The 20,716-nt window shown below is 43.5% G+C and overlaps 1 protein-coding gene across 1 annotated transcript; it reads right to left on the bottom strand.

Annotated features, from left to right (window-relative positions):
• Positions 1-14,673: 14,673 nt before the first annotated feature.
• ifnphi3 (interferon phi 3) lies at positions 14,674-17,929 on the bottom strand. The gene is made up of 5 exons (XM_060941960.1): positions 17,798-17,929; positions 17,619-17,705; positions 15,529-15,669; positions 15,264-15,362; positions 14,674-14,781 (listed from the first exon to the last, which is right to left on the bottom strand). The coding sequence occupies exons 1-5, from the start codon at positions 17,927-17,929 to the stop codon at positions 14,674-14,676; spliced, it is 567 nt and encodes a 188-aa protein (XP_060797943.1).
• Between the last annotated feature and the right edge of the window lie 2,787 nt (positions 17,930-20,716).

Genomic DNA, 20,716 nt, shown 5'->3' with positions numbered 1-20,716 from the left:
TCTTTTAACTCTGCTGGACATTTACCTGAGATCATCATAGAAACTGATTTGCTTTCATTGGTCAGATACCCTGAAATTTTCCCGTATTCTCCAAGATTCTCCAACAGGGCTGGTATCGATAGGGATGGGTCATTTAAAAGTATTAGCAAATCATCCACAAACAGATATTTTATGTTCCACCCCACCTTCATCCCTTATTCCCAATATTTGTTTTGTCTTATTGATTCAGCCAATGGTCCAATACTTATAGCGAACAACAGTGGACTCAAACAATCACCTTGTCTGACTCCTCTTTTGAGGCAGAAGAAATCTGAGCAACATCCGTTAGTTCTGATCCGTGATTTGGGGTCTTTATAGATTATTTTTACCCTTTCTATATAATTCTGGGGGAATCCAAAAGCTAATAATGTCTGGTACAAGAAGATCCATTTCACCCTATCGAAAGCCTTCTGGGCATCAAGATTAAGCATCATTGAAGCCCGAGATTTGTATTTTGAACGTGAAATAATATTTATTATCCTAATGTTGTTTGCTCCCTGCCTACCGGGAATGAATCCAGTTTGAGCTATGTTAATTAATTTAGTTATGTATTTTTGCATTCGTTTTGCCATTATGCTTGTAAGAATCTTTAAATCATTGCAGAGTAGACTCACAGGTCTGTATCCTTCACATGGAGTTGGATCTTTTCCTTCTTTATGTAGGACTGATATGATGACTTCTGACCATGACTTGGGTGGGTCCCCAGATGATGGAGCATAATTAAATACTTTATATAGCACAGGTGTTATCTCCTCTCTAAAACTTTTGTAAAATTCTCCTGGGAACCCATCAGTCCCAGGTGATTTATTATTTTTGAGAGTTTTTATAGTACCCAATATTTGCTGTGTAGAAACTGGCCGAATCATTTCGGATGCCTCTTCCCTTGACAGGGTTGGTAAGTTTATTTTTTTTAAAAAGGCCTGTGTGTCACTATCATTGTGGTCAGATTCAGAGTCGTCATATAAGCCTTTATAATACTCCGCAAAAGCCTCTGCAATTTATTTAGGTTTTAATAGTTTGTTTAGATGTGGGGTGTTTTATTTTTGATATTATTCTACAACCCCGATTCCAAAAAAGTTGGGACAAAGTACAAATTGTAAATAAAAATGGAATGCAATGATGTGGAAGTTTCAAAATTCCATATTTTATTCAGAATAGAACATAGATGACATATCAAATGTTTAAACTGAGAAAATGTATCATTTAAAGAGAAAAATTAGGTGATTTTAAATTTCATGACAACAACACATCTCAAAAAAGTTGGGACAAGGCCATGTTTACCACTGTGAGACATCCCCTTTTCTCTTTACAACAGTCTGTAAACGTCTGGGGACTGAGGAGACAAGTTGCTCAAGTTTAGGGATAGGAATGTTAACCCATTCTTGTCTAATGTAGGATTCTAGTTGCTCAACTGTCTTAGGTCTTTTTTGTTGTATCTTCCATTTTATGATGCGCCAAATGTTTTCTATGGGTGAAAGATCTGGACTGCAGGCTGGCCAGTTCAGTACCCGGACCCTTCTTCTACGCAGCCATGATGCTGTAATTGATGCAGTATGTGGTTTGGCATTGTCATGTTGGAAAATGCAAGGTCTTCCCTGAAAGAGATGTCGTCTGGATGGGAGCATATGTTGCTCTAGAACCTGGATATACCTTTCAGCATTGATGGTGTCTTTCCAGATGTGTAAGCTGCCCATGCCACACACACTAATGCAACCCCATACCATCAGAGATGCAGGCTTCTGAACTGAGCGCTGATAACAACTTGGGTCGTCCTTCTCCTCTTTAGTCCGAATGACACGGCGTCCCTGATTTCCATAAAGAACTTCAGATTTTGATTCGTCTGACCACAGAACAGTTTTCCACTTTGCCACAGTCCATTTTAAATGAGCCTTGGCCCAGAGAAGACGTCTGCCCTTCTGGATCGTGTTTAGATACAGCTTCTTCTTTGAACTATAGAGTTTTAGCTGGCAACGGCAGATGGCACGGTGAATTGTGTTCACAGATAATGTTCTCTGGAAATATTCCTGAGCCCATTTTGTGATTTCCAATACAGAAGCATGCCTGTATGTGATGCAGTGCCGTCTAAGGGCCCGAAGATCACGGGCACCCAGTATGGTTTTCCGGCCTTGACCCTTACGCACAGAGATTCTTCCAGATTCTCTGAATCTTTTGATGATATTATGCACTGTAGATGATGATATGTTCAAACTCTTTGCAATTTTACACTGTCGAACTCCTTTCTGATATTGCTCCACTATTTGTCGGTGGAGAATTAGGGGGATTGGTGATCCTCTTCCCATCTTTACTTCTGAGAGCCGCTGCCACTCCAAGATGCTCTTTTTATACCCAGTCATGTTAATGACCTATTGCCAATTGACCTAATGAGTTGCAATTTGGTCCTCCAGCTGTTCCTTTTTTGTACCTTTAACTTTTCCAGCCTCTTATTGCCCCTGTCCCAACTTTTTTGAGATGTGTTGCTGTCATGAAATTTCAAATGAGCCAATATTTGGCATGAAATTTCAAAATGTCTCACTTTCGATATTTGACATGTTGTCTATGTTCTATTGTGAATACAATATCAGTTTTTGAGATTTGTAAATTATTGCATTCCGTTTTTATTTACAATTTGTACTTTGTCCCAACTTTTTTGGAATCGGGGTTGTATTTGTTTGGGCCTTTCTAAGTTGAAATGCTAATAAACGACTGGCTCTATTACCCATTTTGTAGTATCTCTGGCTTGTAAAACGTAGGGACCCTTCTGCTTTAAATGTTAAGAGATCATCTAATTTGCCTCTGATTGTTTTTAAATCACGAAAAATGGATTTATCTGATGTTCTTTTATGTTCCGTCTCCAATTCTGTTTTTTTTTAGTCGAGCTTTCTTCAGTCGAGATGATATTTCTGTTATTTTCCCTCATATCACTGCTTTCCCTCCTTCCCATAATATTGATGGTGTTACCTCACCATTATCATTTACTTGGAAGTATTCTTTTAAATTCTGCTTTATTTCTTTTACTACACTTTCACTTGACAAAATAATACATTCATCCTCCAATATCTGAAAAGGGGATCATTACCTAGGTCTACGGTTAGGGTAATGGGTGCATGGTCACTTATAGTTATATTTTCTATTCCACAGTTCAATACTTTGTGTATATGTTGTTGTGACACATAGAAATAAATCCATTCTCGAATAGCTACCATGCGGGTTTGAATAAAATGTATAATCTCTCCTCTTTGGATTATTATCCCTCCATGGATCAGTAAGACTGAGCTCTTTAGTCATGTTATTCATCTCATCTCATCTCATTATCTCTAGCCGCTTTATCCTTCTACAGGGTCGCAGGCAAGCTGGAGCCTATCCCAGCTGACTACGGGCGAAAGGCGGGGTACACCCTGGACAAGTCGCCAGGTCATCACAGGGCTGACACATAGACACAGACAACCATTCACACTCACATTCACACCTACGGTCAATTTAGAGTCACCAGTTAACCTAACCTGCATGTGTTTGGACTGTGGGGGAAACCGGAGCACCCGGAGGAAACCCACGCGGACACGGGGAGAACATGCAAACTCCACACAGAAAGGCCCTCGCCGGCCCCGGGGCTCGAACCCAGGACCTTCTTGCTGTGAGGCGACAGCGCTAACCACTACACCACCGTGCCGCCCTCATGTTATTCAATACTGTAGATTTTTTTGTGCTTGGTCCCTGGTCTGGAGGAAACCTGTCTAATCTGCCATTTTGTATTGTGTTAAAATCTCTCCCCATCAGTACCATTCCCTTTGCTTCACTGGATATTACTTTAGCTATCTGTTTAAAGAATGTCTCTTTCTCCTCATTTGGGCCGTGTACATTTAGTACTGAAACAATCATGTCTCCTATCGATCCCACAATCATTACATATCGTCCAGTGTTATCCTTAATCTCCTTTTCAACCTTAATTGGTGTACCTTTACCAATTAAAATAGCTACCCCTCTCCTTTTGCCATATGAGGCATAAAATACCTGATTCACCCATTCCCTTTTTAATTTTCTATGTTCAGTGTCCATCAAATGTGTCTCTTGTAGTAAAGCTATTGAACATTGTACATTTTTCAGTTGGCCCAATATTTTCTTCCTCTTAATGCAATGATTCAGACCATGTACACTGTATGACACAAGATTAAAGGGCTGATGACACGAACATGACTCTATGCAATTTCTTAAATAAACTATACAACATGGCAAACATGTTAGATTTCTGTTATAATTACGTGAAAAGAAGCTGTTGTTATGCGAATATCCAACTTTTAATTGCACAGCGCAAGAAAACTGGGTCCGTGGCTCGCGGCCATGTTGTAACGTCAGCGGAAGAACAAGCTGCGGTTCACTGGCTGTCTACTCAATGGAAATGGCGCATGAAAACGCCGGTGAACTCTCTAGCTCTTCCTCTTCTGGGAGTCTAGAATTGTGTTGTGAGTGGGATAGATAGGAAGAATCAAGTGATGACGAACACAGGTGCATCCAACCGTACAGGTTTGAACCTGTTACTGTGCAATCTGAGCGCGACTCCGACTCCGAGATGGACAGCGGACAGGCAGACAGCCCAGCATTGAACACCACAAGGTTGGATAACAAGGATTGGTTGGTCAACCCGTATTTGTTCAAAATGTTACGGAATCAATATTTTAATATTGTGTATTGTTGTCTTGCATGTGTAAACACTGCTTATATCATGTAAGCCATATGCTACACTGAATACATAGTTCCTAATGGAGCATGCAAACGGCTAACATAATAAGCTTACGACTATGCCTGATCCGTGATACATTTAGGATAATATTGGCAGGCACGTCTTCTAGTTTATGGCTTCTTAGTTTTATCCTTGAATGAAGCAAAATATTTGATAACCTACATCAGCGTAAGCAAATGACAATCTGTAGCCTACTTGTCTGGCTAAGTTAGCTTTCCCTCAGTGTTTGCTTTGAGAAACAAATTCTTTCAACTTGGCAATAAGAGACCACAATGCAAAGGCAAAATACTACCACTGCTACGACAAATCTGTCACATCAACAAACCAGCAAGTGAGGAGGAAGACTAGGCGATATGATGCCCATACCCATAGATCAGTTTTTTTTTGTATTAGTACTAAGAAGACGTAAACAAACCATCCAACACCATCGAAGACAGTGCAAGCTTTCACAAGCAAATACATGACTGATATCACACCGACTTTATGATTACATTTATGATTATCATGAATGTGTACTCTATGATGTGTACTCTATGAGCGCTCTGGAGCGAGTCACTTCCAAGATGGCCGCACAGACCACATGGTTACTATTTTTAGCATCATGTCAGAGCACTCTATAGCTCTACGTACCTTTATCTTATGTCATTTCTCAACACATGTTCTGACAGGAGGACTGTCTTTGGAGGAGTCGCCTTGTCCCAGGCAACTGCTGGATCCAGCATAGCTACTAGTAGACCCCCTCCGGAATACTGTAGGCACTGCTGATTGTAGTAACACACGTTTGTGCTGAACTGAACACCCAAGAGATTCCTTTAAGCTGGGAAGGGTGTCAAAACAACCAAATCGAAGTGTTCAGAGCACAGGACGGATGTTGGTGAGGGCTCCCACTTGTCACGAGTGCGCCTGACTTGCTTCACCCACTTCGCATGCAGCTCGGGATCTCTGGGAAACTTGAATAAACTTACCCCATCCTTGTGGGTTTTGGAGCAAAAGCCGGCAACACAACGCGAAGGCATAATAACTAATATATATATATATATATATATATATATATATATATATATATATATATATATATATATATATAATGTATAATAATAATACTAATAATGATAAACTGAACACCTCTCGCATCAACAACAAACTGGTAAGTTAGGAGGAAGATTCTTTCGCTGACGTCATATAGCCCCTCCTCCTCTTTCGTCTCCTGGGTGCTGCAGCTCCGTCAAATTTTCCCAAATAGCCGCATTTTTTATCATAACTTGTAAAATAGGCGCCTTCATGAATTAATATATGGATCATCGGGAATTACTTTTTATGTTATAAAACATCGCCAAAGATGTCAAAAACGTGTCATCAGCCCTTTAAGCTTATTCATATTATTTTCAAATGAGATCCACAAGCTCTACACCTCACCCAAAAGTAAGAAATTGCATAAAACCTTGCTGTAACAGTTCTAACGAAGGGTGGAGCACAGAGGACGGCAGGACAGAGATCAGGTTTGCAAAACACGGCTTTTATTGCCACACTTTTCATTGAAACATTAGTGACTAACACAGACACACACACAACCGGCATCTGGTTCGGGGATGAGCTCCTCTGCTCTCTGCTCTCCCTCCTTATATAGGGCGCGGTCACCGGGAAGACACACACAAACACAGGTTAATTGACATCAGGTGTAGTGATTCTGCCACTTACCTTCCCTGACTCCGCCCTCCTGTCACAGACCGGCGCTTGACCACGCCCCCGCTGCCACATACCCCCACCACCCGACTCAGGCCGGGCGGCCGTCCGGCCTGCAGCCGACTCCCCCCCTCCCCCATTGACAGGAGAGGAAGTCCGCAACGACCATCTGCGCCCCCGGCCTGTGGACCACCTTGAAATTAAAGGGTTGGAGTGCCAGATACCAACGGGTGATCTGTGCGTTGGCATCCTTCATGCGGTGGAGCCACTGGAGGGGCGCGTGGTCCGAACAGAGGGTGAAAGGGCGCCCCAGCAGGTAGTAACGGAGGGCGAGGACCGCCCACTTGATTGCTAGACATTCTTTTTCTATGGTGCTGTAGTGCCCCTCACACACCGACAGCTTCCTACTGATGTATAGGACTGGGCGGTCCTCCCCCTCCACCTCCTGGGACAAAACCACCCCCAGCCCTCTGTCCGACGCATCGGTCTGTAATATAAAGGGGAGAGAAAAGTCAGGGGAGTGTAAAAATGGCCCCCCACACAGTGCGGCCTTTACCTCAGAAAAAGCCCGCTGGCATTGCTCTGTCCACTGGACCAGATCTGGTGCCCCCTTTTTAGTGAGATCAGTCAGCGGGCTGGTGAAGTCCGAATAATTAGGTATAAACCTCCGATAATAGCCAGCCAGCCCCAGGAACTATCTAACCCCCTTTTTGGTCTTGGGCCTCGGGCAGGCCGCAATTGCTGCGGTCTTGTTAATTTGGGGACACACCTGCCCGTTGCCCAAGTGGAAGCCCAGATACCATACTTCCACCCACCCAATCGCACACTTCTTCAGGTTGGCTGTGAGACCCGCTCGCCTCAGCAACCTAAGGACGGCCCTCAGATGTTCGAGATGCCTCGGCCAGTCATTACTATAGATGATAATGCCATCGAGGTAGGCGGCCGCATAGGTGGCGTGGGGGCAGAGGACCCTGTCCATCAGCCGCTGAAACATAGCGGGTGCCCCAAACAGCCCGAACGGAAGTGTGATGAATTGGTGTAAACCAAACGGTGTGGAAAAGGCGCTTTTTCTCGGGATAGTGGAGTCAAGGGGATCTGCCAGTATCCCTTCGTTAAATCCAGTGTCGATTAAAAGTGAGCAATGCCTAGTCGATCGAGCAACTCATCAATATGAGGCATTGGGTATGCATCGAATTTAGACACCGTGTTGACTTTTCTATAGTCCACACAGAACCAGACCGACCCGTCGGCCTTGGGTACCAAGACCACCGGGCTGCTCCAGTCACTGTGGGACTCCTCGACGATGCCCATTTCGAGCATGGCCTCGAGTTCTTCCCGAACCACTTTTTTCTTGTGTTCGGGTAGCCTGTAAGGGCGGCTACGCACTACCACGCCCGGGGGTGTCTCAATGTGGTGCTCTATGAGGTTGGTGCAGCCGGGCAGGGGCGAGAACACATCCGAAAACTCGGTCTGCAACTGGGCGACCTCCGTGAGTTGGGTCGGGGAGACGTGGTCTCCACAGGGGACCGGAGAGGTATGCGATGTCAATGCGCCTTTTTGAACCTCCGGCCCCAGCTCCGCCTTCTCCGGAACCACCGACACCAATGCTACGGGGACCTCCTCGTTCCAGAGTTTGAGTAGATTGAGGTGGTAAATCTGTAGCGCCCCACCCCTGTCCGTCTGCCTCACCTCATAGTCGACGTCCCCGACTCGCTGTGTGACCTCGAAGGGTCCTTGCCACCTGGCAACTAATTTAGAGCTCGATGTGGGCAACAGTACGAGTACTTTATCTCCCGGTGTGAACTCTTTAAGGCGCGTACCCTTGTCATACAGGCGGGTTTGCCGTTCTTGGGCCTGCCGCAAATTCTCCTGGGTTAGGTGTGTGAGTGTGTGGAGTTTTGCGCGCAGGTCAATAATGTATTGAATTTTGTTTTTACTTGGTGAAGGTCCCTCCTCCCAATTTTCTTGCAGCACATCTAAAATGCCGCGCGGCTTACACCCATATAATAATTTAAATGGGGAGAACCCCGTGGAGGCTTGGGGGACCTCTCGCACTGCAAATAACAAGGGTTCGAGCCATTTATCCCAGTTACGTGCGTCCTCACTTACGAATTTTTTAATTATGTTCTTGAGGGTGCGATTAAACCGTTCAACTAAACCGTCCGTTTGTGGGTGATATACGCTGGTGCGGATCGGCTTAATACCTAATAACCCATACAGTTCGTTCAGTGTTCGTGACATAAACGAGGTGCCTTGATCAGTCAGAATCTCTTTCGGGATTCCAACTCAGGAGATGACGCAGAAGAGTGCCTCCGCAATACTGCATGCTGAGATATTGCGAAGAGGCACGGCTTCTGGGTATCGCGTTGCATAGCCCACCAGAACTAATATAAAGCGGTACCCTCAGGTTGACCGATCTAATGGCCCGACGAGATCCAGCCCAATTCTTTCGAACGGGGTCTTGATTAACGGTAGAGGGCGCAAAGGCGCTTTTGGAATGGCCGCTGGATTTACTAACTGGCAATCGCGGCACGCCGTACACCACCTACGGACATCGCCGCGAATCCCCGGCCAATAGAATCGGGCCATTATTCAGGCTAGTGTCTTATCCTGCCCTAAGTGTCCAGCCATGGGATTAAAGTGAGCCGCCTGGAATACCAATTCCCGGCGGCTCTTCGCAATTAAAAGCTGCGTGACTCGCTCTTTAGTTTGAGTGTCCTGCGTCACTCGGTATAACCTATCCTTCATAATCGCGAAGTAGGGGAAGGACGGGGTGGCGTTCGGCTGGAGCGTTTGACCATCGATTACTCTCACTTGGTCAAACGCATGCCGCAGAGTCTCATCTCGTGTCTGTTCTAATGGGAAATCTGCGAGGGATTCCCCAACAGAGAGAGGAGGGGCCGGCGGCTCCTCACTCTGATGCAGAGATGACGTAGACGGCTCTGTGACAGCTGCTCCCGCCAAAGTGACACCGGGACCTCCCCTTGTTAAATGGCAGGACCCACTCTTTACTAAGTGTGTCATTAAATCCCGAAATCCCGGCCAATCCGTCCCCAAAATTAAAGAGTGGGTGAGGCGAGGATTAACCGCCACCTTCACTATAAATTTTTCCCCTCGTAAAAAAATGTGGACCGGCACCAAAGGGTAGCTGTGAACGTCCCCATGCACACACAACACCTTCACCCCCTGTGCTCCCCCCAATGCCTCATTTTGCACCAGGCTTTGGTGAATTGAGGTCTGATTACAACCAGAATCCACCAACGCCTGATATGTATCCCCTTGAATACTCACCGGTATGCGATATGCTCCGGCCTGATCGAGGGCAGCTCCTGGCACGTCGGGGATCCGAACCACCGTTCCCACCTCCATGACCGTGCACTGTTGTTGGAGGTGGCCCGGCTCCCCACAGCGCCAGCAAACTGGCCTGGGCTTCTTCTGCGCACCGCTGTTCTGGGACTCACTCACCTGAGGGGGGGGAGAGACAGACACAGAAGGGAGAAACGGGAGGGCTCCGTGGGTGCGGCGGGCCGGCACTGGTGGCGCCGGCCCCCGCCTCCGTGGCGGGGGAATGGGGCGAGGACGAGACACAGGAGGAGAGGGAGAGAGAGAGAGGAGAGGAGAGGAGAGGAGAGGAGAGGAGAGGAGAGAAGACGCTGTCTGCTGTCCTGCTGTCGGGACAGCCGCCATATGGTCCTCCGCCGGCTCGACTGCCTGATCCAGCGACGCCGGGCGGTGGCACTGGACCCACTCCACGGTTCCTGCTGGCAAGTGTGCGATGAATTGCTCCAGCACCACCTGGTCGATGATCCCCTCGGCATCGTGGTTGTCGGCCACCGCCAGCAGGCGTCCCGGAGTTGCTGGCCAAACGTGAACGGCCGGCCAACTTCCTCCAAGCGCAAAGCGCGAAAGCACTGACGCTGCTGTTCCAGGATGCACCCCACACGCTGGAGGATGGCCTGGAGAAGGTCCATGTAGGCCAGCTGGCGGTTGGCGGGGAGCTGTAGCGCGGCCAGCTGCGCCTCTCCCGTTAGCAGGGGGAGGAGGCGCACCGCGCGCTGCTCCATCGGCCACCCCGAGGTCTCCGCGACTTGCTCGAAGAGCATGATGAATGCCTCGGGGTTGTCCTGCGGGCCCATCTTTGTTAGGGTGAGGGGGGACAGGCCCGCGGTGGGAGTGTTGGTGGACCCCGCCGACGTGAGGAGGTGCCGGAACGCCTGTCGATCTTCTTGTTGGGCCAACACCAGGGCCTCGAACCGCTGTTCTTGCTCCTTTCGGAGGGTGATTAGCACCTGGTGCTGGCTTTGCTGGGCCGTGGCGAGGGCATGGACCAGTTCGGCGAACGGGGAGGACTCCATGGGGCTGTTAGGCTGCTGTGCTCCAGCTCCTGGGTTTCGGCACCACTGTAACAGTTCTAATGAAGGGTGGAGCACAGAGGATGGCAGGACAGAGATCAGGTTTGCAAAACACGGCTTTTATTGCCACACTTTTCAGTGAAACATTAGTGACTAACACAGACACACACAGTGGCGATCCTAGAGTGATTTACTCCCCGGGCAAAACCCCCTGCTGGTGCCCCCCCCCCCCCCCCCCCCCGCCCGTCTTTTTTTTTTCTTTTCCGGGGGTTTTTTTGGGGGGACCTTTTTTTTTTGGGGACCGTTTTTTTTTTTTCGCGCCCGCGCTCGTGCCGCCCCCGCGTTGGGCTCTGTATTAGCCAACAGAATGTTAACAGCTTTACATGGTCATTTAAACATTTCTCGTCGTGTGTTGTACGTCGCGGACACGGCCCGTTATAAATTTGCTGTTACCAGAATGGCAATGATCAAGTCGTAATGTATTACTTAAGACTCTGTGTAATGTCATAGTAGTGTAGTACTATGGTAGTAAAGTCTTTTTGATGACTAGTACAACGTTCTGCTGGCGGGATTGTGCATATTATGGGGCTACGACAAGTTAGGCACACACACACTGATGACGTCACCTGCGCTACCGCATGACGTCACCTCGCCGCGAGATTTTGTTAAGCGCCATATTGGAAGACCAAGTACACATCTATGCAAGTACATACATTCATAAAACAAACTACACCTGAAATGTAGCCAGGGCCGGTTCTGCCCTAATCTGGACCCGGGTGCAACATCGCGCAACACCCCCCCCCCCCCCCAAAAAAAAAAAAAAAACAGTCTAAATCAGGACAACCATCACATAACTATAACTATAAACATTTTATATCAACTATTTTAACTAAATGGGCTATAATAAATAAGCCTGCAGCCACGGCGGGCTGCCTTAAAAAGTAACCATTTGTCCTACCTTAAAACTCATTTTGCATTTTCTGCCTCCTTTTTTGTATTTTCAACCCTCCGTTTATTTTCTTTCCTTTTCTGAAAACCCGATTTGTGTCCAGACATTTTGTTCTGCTACCAACGAACTAACTCGTCAGGTCTCGTCTCTCGAGCCCGCGATGATTCCCGTGGGAAGAGCAACAATTGATACATTTTTACAAACAACCAATAAACAGCCAATAGGGAGGTTGCAACGTTCAGGCTCTCCTTTGCTCAGAGACACTCAGTAATGCACTTATTCTCTGTCTCCTGGCAGAAAGCTCCTTGGTTTGCTTGTGTCTCAATCACAGCTGGTATTCTGTAGAAAGACTTCTTTTCACCTTTCCCATCAGCTTTGTTGGAACACCCTAACACAGCACAAAAGTTTACCATTGTAGGTTTATGATGAATCAAGTGCCTCGTGGGTTTAAATTCCGCACGCTGCCGTTATTTCCCCCTAATCATGAGTTTGTTGGTCTTCCAATATGGCGCAGGGTTTGTTTACTTCCGGTTTCCGGTGACGTCAGTGAAAAGGGTCTATTGGGCTTCCCCATCCAAAATGTTCACATACACACACACGCCCGTCTTGTTTTTTTTGGGGGGGTGGGGGACCGTTTTTTTTTTTTCGCGCCTGCGCTCATGCCGCCCCCCCCCGCGATGCCGCCCCGGGCGGCTGCCCAGTCGGCCCGCCCCCAGGACCGCCCCTGGACACACACACAACCGGCATCTGGTTCGGGGATGAGCTCCTCTGCTCTCTGCTCTCCCTCCTTATATGGCGCGGTCACCGGGAAGACACACAAACACAGGTTAATTGACATCAGGTGTAGTGATTCTGCCACTTACCTTCCCTGACTCCGCCCTCCTGTCACAGACCGGCGCTTGACCATGCCCCAGCTGCCACATTTGCATAATAAAGAAAACAAAAAATGTACATCTTCATCAGAACCAGATCCAATGTATAACAGGAACATGAACGTATGTCTTCCAAAAATCCTATCATCAGAGAGTCGTGGCGTTTTCTCTCTGGGGAAAAACACTATGTGCATCCACAACCTATTCTCTAAGGTTGTTAAGAACTCAAAGTTTTAAATTCACTCTTAATAAAACCAATATTTCTGTCAGTTTAACAAGTGCCTAAACTAGCTTCTCTCGTCTTTCACCAGTCCTTGTATTGAAGGCAGATATAAAAATAATTTCCTATTCTTAACTATTCCTTATTACACTTCACTTTTTTTTTTGTCCTTACTATATCAGTAGAGGTGTTGAGTGTTGAGTTTACTCCATGCGGGCCTGTACATCTGCTTCTGTGATGTAGGGCTGTCTCTGCCTCCCTCTCTGTCCTGTCGCCATGTTCCAGCTGCTCTGCATCATCACTCTCTGCAGCCTCTCCATCCTGTCTTCGTCCACAATAATCCCCATGTCTTTTAACATAGGTGCTGCTTCTGTTAGTGTGGCAAATGTCTTTGTCCCGGAGTCCAAAAACACTTTAAGCTGGGCTGGGTAGGGGGACTGCGCCTTCACGTTTTTCTCCTTCAACTTTTTGATGACATCTGTCACCTGTTTCCTCTTCTTTTGAACTTCCGTCGTGTAGTCTTGATTAAAGTAGATGGTTTGTCCCTAGTATGTTGTCTTCTGTTTCCAGGCTTGCCGTATCGCATATTCCTTAACTTTGTAATCCAAAAAGCGCACAATGATCGCTCTCGGGGGGCAGCGCCGCCCCTGGGTTTAGCCACCGGTGACCGGTGCGCCCTCTCGATGCGTATTTCCATGTCGCCTGTGATTTGGATTTTGGACTTAAGTCCCATAATCAAGTCTATGGTATCATTCTTCTCTGCACTGTCTGGGATGTCATGTATCCGTATATTGTTGCGTCTCATTCTTGACTCCAAGTCATCACACTTAACAGATAGTTTGGCCGTTTGCTGCAGTAAGAAGGCCGCGGAGCGGTCCAGTCGCATCGCCCTGTCCTCTGTATTTCCAATTCGTTCCTCCATGTGCCCCGCTCTTTGCTCGAGAGATGCCATTCTTTCCATAAGCTCTTTCATGTTCGTTTCGAGTCTAGCCATCGCTGTCTTGTTGTCACTTGCTGCTTCGGCATGCTCCTGTCTTAATTTGCGTAGCTCAATTAATATGACCGCATCATGTTCACTGCTAGCTGACCCTAGCTGCTCCATCTCTGGACTCCCTCCCTCCGCCGACTCGGTACAACTTCCCTTTGCACCATCCTCCTGTCCAGCCTTCCCTAGCTTAACCATATTTTCCGTCAACTTTGTTTGTCGACTTATTTTCCAGATTTCCATACTTACTGCCGTTTTTGCTTTAGTTATTAGCTAGTTTTAATTGGTTTTCTGTAGAGCTACTTTTCCTGCTGCCGTCTACAACATGGCGCCACCGGAAGTCCAACTGGGTTCTCTTTATCTACTCTTAGGACTTGTGTGGAAATCTGATGATATTTTAAGTCATATTTATGCAGATATACAGAAAATTCTAAAGAGTTCGCAAACTTTCAAGCACCTGTGTGTGTGTGTGTGTGTGTGTGTGTGTGTGTGTGTGTGTGTAAGAATATCTAATGTTTTGAGAAGAGGGAAAAAAACCTATGTTCATATGTAGCATCTTGACTTAAGGTCCTTTTGTTTGTGCTTCTGGAGATGTTCTTCACAGAGATGTACTGTGTAATCCATAATGGATGGAATGACAACAAAAGCTCTATTTTCATTTGAATGAGTTGACTTTTAATTTATTATCACAAGTGTCAAGTACAAAAAATAAAATATTAGTTAAATAAATAAATATATATATATATAAATAAACAGGTCATGAACTGTATAGTAATTGTGTAAGAACTTCTACACAGATATTAAATCCTGTATTAGAAAGCAGAAGTGTGGAAGTTGCTCAGCCCTGGCTGGAGAAGAGAACGTCCTTCAAGTCTTTATTCAGGATGAACTTCAGGGTGATGAGGACTTCCTTTCGGACAAATTCCCAACCACAAAGCTGGTAATTCTGAGGAGAAAACAACACAGGAAACATGTTTAACCATTACACTGGGGTGATGTTGAGTTTTAACAAATGGCACAGCATCTAAATGTGCATGTTATGAGTTTATAGAGAATAGTTATGGCTGTTCATTACTGCTGTTTTAACTTTGGAATGGAGGAATCCAATTTTTAGACATTTCTCAAGTTTTATGTGTGAATGAAAACCTCCTCATTGAGCATATATTATGAAGAGGAATGTGTCTGCCAGGGCTGAGGAGACAGTTTTATCTTTGTCCTGACCTTGAGATGGAATGGGAGGATGTTTTGGAGAAGGTTTTTTTTTTTTTGGTATATGGGCAGTTCAGAACTGAACCTGTATATTCACATTGAGCTTCTATAACAACACTATTAGTCTTCTCAAAGTTTGTGCCTGCTTGCATCTTTTTTTAATGAAGAAAACCAGAAAACTGCTTCACAACCCATCAGTTTATAACAGGATATCATTACCTTTTCTTTCAAAACCGCCAATATTTTGTCAAAATACTCTATGACCGCCTTTTCACGCCTGAGAAAGTCCTCCTGTGAGTCTTGAGTTTTGCTCATAATCTAAAATCGGGGAAAAAAATAAAACCAGCACATTTAATTTAAATTGAAATGCATTGAAGAAATTCAGCATATAAATATTGTAAAATATTTTACTTTAATTCTTAAATGTTGTAACAGTGTTTGGATTTTTTTTTTCTTTGCGAGATTTTCTTCCTAATTGTCTTACACATTGGTTCTCCTCAATCTGGCGGTAGATGATGTTCTGAAAGTTCTCGACATTCTTCCACTGATCAGGAATACTGTCTTCATCAAACAAGGAGGAGATGTTGGTCAGCGTTAGGTAGATAGTCTTTTCCAGGGAAACAGTCTGATTGGTGTGGGGGGAAAAAACAAAACAAAACAAAACAGCAGATTATACATGGTGTGGTGAGTAATTGTGGTCTACAGGTTTCTGCAGAAGCAATTTTGTAAAGCGTTTGTAGATCCAGACAGACAGACTGATCAACATGTAATCTTCAGTGGCTTACAAGATTTATTCTGTTTTGAAATTCCAAGCTGAATCGTGCTTGGGCGATGTTCACTTTGGCTAATGGCATCCTATATCACCCACAATGCCATTCCACTACCTGCTGATAGTGACGGAGTGGGAATTATGTTGTGTTCAAGTTGAGGTAATGACTTGCAATTCCCCACTTTCAATCAGTAAAAGCCAAAGAAAATACCCTTCAACTTAAAATTTCCACTCATCAGCTTCTTAATTACATGTTTCTTCCTGGTTTGGATCAATCAACATACAGACCATAATCTATAACACCGACTCTACAGCTCACTGTTTTGCGAGGAAAATATATACATATCACTCATCGCAATGAACTGGCTAGCTTGTAGTTGATAGAAGATGAACAAAGATTCACAAATTGGTGGAAAATGGCATCATTCCAACCTGGAAATTACCGCAAGTCAAACACAGCATTAGCCTTCTCAAGATCAGTTTTGTAGTGTTCTGTTCTCTCACCAAATCATTTGTACACCCTGCTCAAACAGATCAACTTCCAAAGCTTCAACTTTCATAATACTAATACTGCCATCAATTATAGTACGCTAATCATCTTGTCAGTTGTTGATTAGTTATGCAGAGTCTTTCCTGTAACTCATATACGGCAGCTACGTCATAATCCAGGATTTGCACCAACTTCCCAACTGCTTCGATGCCTGATTTCTGCTTGATGTGATGCCAAGCATGACATTTTTTAATTTGTTCTTAAAGGAGAACTGAAGGCAATTTTTTAAATCAAAATTCTATTTCTCATTTTATTAAATATCGGAATGCATTTTTGATAGCTACTGTATTTTGTCGCTGCTATAGCAAGTTATGAGTGTTTGAAATATGCTATGTAATATCAGTCCATATGTCAAAGCAATGGCCATAAACGAGATTCGTTGAGACCTGTGCGAGACATCGTAGGACGGAAGTAAAACGTACAGCGGAAATCAAAGTGACCAATGTCTGCCAGCGTTGTCAAAAGACGCATGCGCCATCTTTCGAACGCTGATGTAATCAAGCCGGAAGTTTTGTTTGTTTTGATAGCAATCAGGAAAGTTTGAAAAAGTCGGCAGTAATCATCATTTTAACTCGTTTTTGTGCAACATTTCATTTGGAAAACAGTTTTCAAAATGGCGGCACTGACACCTGGCTGACACTTCATGTTTCAAAGTCTCGCACAAGTCTCGTGAAGATCGCATGGATAAGCGACGCCTGACGTGGACCAAACGAATTAAATTCAACACGGATAAAAACCGAACAGGCCGATAAATATAATATTTAATTGCGATTAGTTGCCAATACGAGTCATAAGGTTACTAAAACCGAAAACGTAATTGAATAACAAGTTAATTAAGAAATAAAGCAAGTTTAAAAATGAAAAACTTGAGAAACTGTTATGTTTCAGATCAGATTTGTTTTCTTCTTTTTGAAGATGTGCTAACTATAACATTGTGACGTAACCATGTGACGTCAGAGTGGTACAAACTTGTTCAAATCTTACAGGCATAACACGAATACAACAACAAGCAGGACATCAAGAGCAGATTCACTGAATACATCACAGATATTTCAGTCTAAAGAGATGCAACATATTTCAGGGTGAAGGTGAGTATGATCTGAAGAGTCCACTGAGTAATGAAGTTATCCTGTTATGGATAACTGCTACAGGACAGAACTAATGCATGACTTGAAATAAAAAAAATAAACCTCACACACATGTACACAAGGAAGTATTTCTGTGTTAAAGCAGATAAAAAGGGATGAGTTTTAACCTGCTGGGATGTGCTGTACTCGAACGCGGCCTCGGGAAACGGGACAGGAGCAGTGCTTTCAAGGCAGTGCAGAGGAAATCTACCCCCCTAAAACAAAACCAAAGTAAATATCGTGATCAGTGTTGGAGCTTTTCGTCCTCGACAGGATGCTCATCAGAATAATAGTCAGTTCAGCTCACCATTTTATCCAGGATGTCGTAGCAGGTGTTCATTATTCTTTTCTGAAGCCTGCATGGTGTGGGCATGGAGCAAACCTGAGCCATGCAGAAGATCACAGTGCACAGCCAGGTGAAAGCATGAAGAGCTGCCATGGTTCAGGTTCTGTTGAGAATGATTAGCTGAGGAGGAGAGAGCAGAGCAGAGCAATAAATAGTTATGAGTCAGCCATTATGAGCAATGCTCTTATTAGACACCAAATAAAGGAATTTCAGAAGACATAATCAATCAGACATTATATAAGAAAAACTGTAAGCACGTGCATATAAAACCAGTTTCCATTCACACCTATATTAATCAGAGCATTCAGTTCAACAAACATACAGCTGTTATTTTCTCTGACTGTCTTATTTATTAGCAATACAAGAAATGCAGTTATTATTATTATTATTATTATTATTATTATGAGAATAAAAGCCTGTAGTGTGGGTGATGGGTTTTTTTTTTCTTACCTTATGAAGTCAGGACTCTTTTGACAGCTTGCTGTAAACTCTGTGTCTGATCTCTGTGGATCCATCTGACAGCTTAAATACAGCTCCAATTAAAAAGTGAAAAGGGCTGATGATAAATATTTTTAGTTCACTTGAATAATGTTGTGCAATTTCGGGAGAGAACCGGATATGCCAATTTCTGTTTTCTAAGCACTCGAGTCGTCAGAGAAAACAATACTTAAAGAGAGCAATTCTGTGCAATCTGGAGGAATAGATTATTAAACCTGTTCATATCCTACAGGTTTATAGTTTAATGCACATGGAGGTGTGTTACATTTCTGCGGGGGGTTTAAAGGACACTCTCTCTCTCTCTCTCTCTCTCTCTCTGTTCTTCTTAATTGCATTAAGATTCTAATTTTTATTTAAACAATAACATACAGTAGTTATGCAAATAATCAAGCAAATTAGGCAAATGAGCTGTTGTTGTTGTTATTATTATTATTATTATTATTATTATTATTATTACTCCTACTATTATTATTCACCCAGAATCGTCACACTTCTTGTTCTTGTTTCACAGAAAACCATGTGTGGGTTTTGTTTTGTTCTGCTTTTTGTTTTGTTTTGCCAAAGTGAATTAAACCTGGAGACACACCTACTTTTGTACGTCAAATGGAAGCTGATATTCAGGATAATAATTAATAAAAAAAAAAAATTCCGGATGTCAGTGACATGTCTAAGTGTGCATTTATTCATTTGGTCAAAGTTTCAGTTGATTATTATTCGTATTGAGCATGTTTCATACAAATATGTTCTTATGTGCAGTCAAAAGTTTGGAAACACCTTCAAATTCGATGTTTTTATTGTTTTCCCCCTACATTATAGAACAATACTGAACTCATCAAAACTATGAAATAACAAATGGAATTATATGGTAAACAAAAAAGTGTTAAAAAAACAACGTTTCATCTTTTAGATTCTTCAAAGTCGTCACTATTTACCCTGATAACAGCTTTGCACACTATTGGCATTATCTGAACCAGCTTCATGAGGGAGTCACCTGGGATGCTTCTCAATTAACAGGGGTGTCTTGTCAAAAATGGAATTTCTTGCCTTCTTAATGCATTTGACACCATCAACCAGTACACTGTAAACCCGAATAAGTTGAGTTTACTTAAAAAAATTGAGGAAAGTGGTTGCCTTAAAAAAATAAGTAATTATTAATGATTGAATTGAGTACCTTAAACTTACCAGAAGATTGTAAGTTTAAGGTACTCAATTCAATCATTAATAATTACTTATTTTTTTTAAGGCAACCACTTTCCTCAATTTTTTTTAAGTAAACTCAACTTATTCGGGTTTACAGTGTAAAGAGTAAATAATAAAAATACAGTAAATAGCCCTGTTCGACAACTGTAGTAATCCATATTGTCAAGAACCACTCAACTAAGTAAAGAGAAATAACAGTCAGTCATTACTTTAAGACACGAAGTGTCTTTTAGTTAATTAAAATAAAGAAAAAACATCGAATTTGAAGGTGTTTTCAAACTATTGACTGGTACTATATATATATATATATATATATATATATATATATATATATATATATGGTTTTATTAATTTATGTTTTTAAATAATTTTTGTTTATGTTTTTGGTTTTCCTTTTAAGCAGTTTTGGGGTTAAATTTTGCATAATGTTGTTGTTGTGAGTGTGTGTGTGTATACACACATACACACACACACACACACACACACACACACACGAGGGTAATTTAAAAAATCTTTATTTATGAAAATAAAGCTATTTCTCTACATATCCTCCATTTAAGTCTAAACACTTCTGCAAGTGGTGTTTCCATCAGAGAATTCCTTCCCTGGAGAATTCTGCAAGATGTCTTTCACACATTTTGAAATTATAACATCTGTCTAAGAACTTATTGACTTACCCTCAGATATACACACACACACAACAACAACATCATTATGCAAAATTTAACCCCAAAACTGCTTAAAAGGAAAACCGAAAATATAACCAAAAATTATTTAAAAACATGATAAATTAATAAAACCATTTAAATATAAGCATGAATGTTGAGAAGCCTCTTTAAAAAGATAACACTTAAGTAATTTCTTAAATATCTACAGATCCTTTTTTTTTTTTAAAGAAATTACTTAAGATTTAGGCAGCATGGTGGTGTAGTGGTTAGCGTTGTCACCTCACAGCAAGAAGGTCCTGGGTTCAAGCCCAGCGGCCAATGAGGCCTTTCTGTGTGGAGTTTGCATGTTCTCCCCGTGTCCGTGTGGGTTTCCTCCGGGTGCTCCGTTTTCCCCCACAGTCCAAAGACATGCAGGTTAGGTTAACTGGTGACTCTAAATTGAGCGTAGGTGTGAATGGTTGTGTCTCTCTATGTATCAGCCCTGTGATGATCTGGTGACTTGTCCAGGATGTGC

Source organism: Neoarius graeffei, chromosome 16 (genome assembly GCF_027579695.1).
Source record: "Neoarius graeffei isolate fNeoGra1 chromosome 16, fNeoGra1.pri, whole genome shotgun sequence".
In the NCBI taxonomy this organism is placed as follows: Eukaryota; Metazoa; Chordata; class Actinopteri; order Siluriformes; family Ariidae; genus Neoarius; species Neoarius graeffei.
The sequence above is the reverse complement of the archived record's forward strand: the minus strand, read 5'-3'. Positions and strand labels throughout refer to the sequence as shown.

Bases quoted from the DNA above. Each gene is read 5' to 3' on its own strand.
- ifnphi3 (XM_060941960.1), bottom strand. From the start codon at position 17,929: ATGGCAGCTCTTCATGCTTTCACCTGGCTGTGCACTGTGATCTTCTGC. The intron at 17,706-17,797 runs GTGAGCTGAACT...GTTTTGTTTTAG, and splicing joins ACGACATCCTGGATAAAATG to GGGGGTAGATTTCCTCTGCA. The intron at 14,782-15,263 runs GTAATGATATCC...TTTTCTCCTCAG, and splicing joins TGGCGGTTTTGAAAGAAAAG to AATTACCAGCTTTGTGGTTG.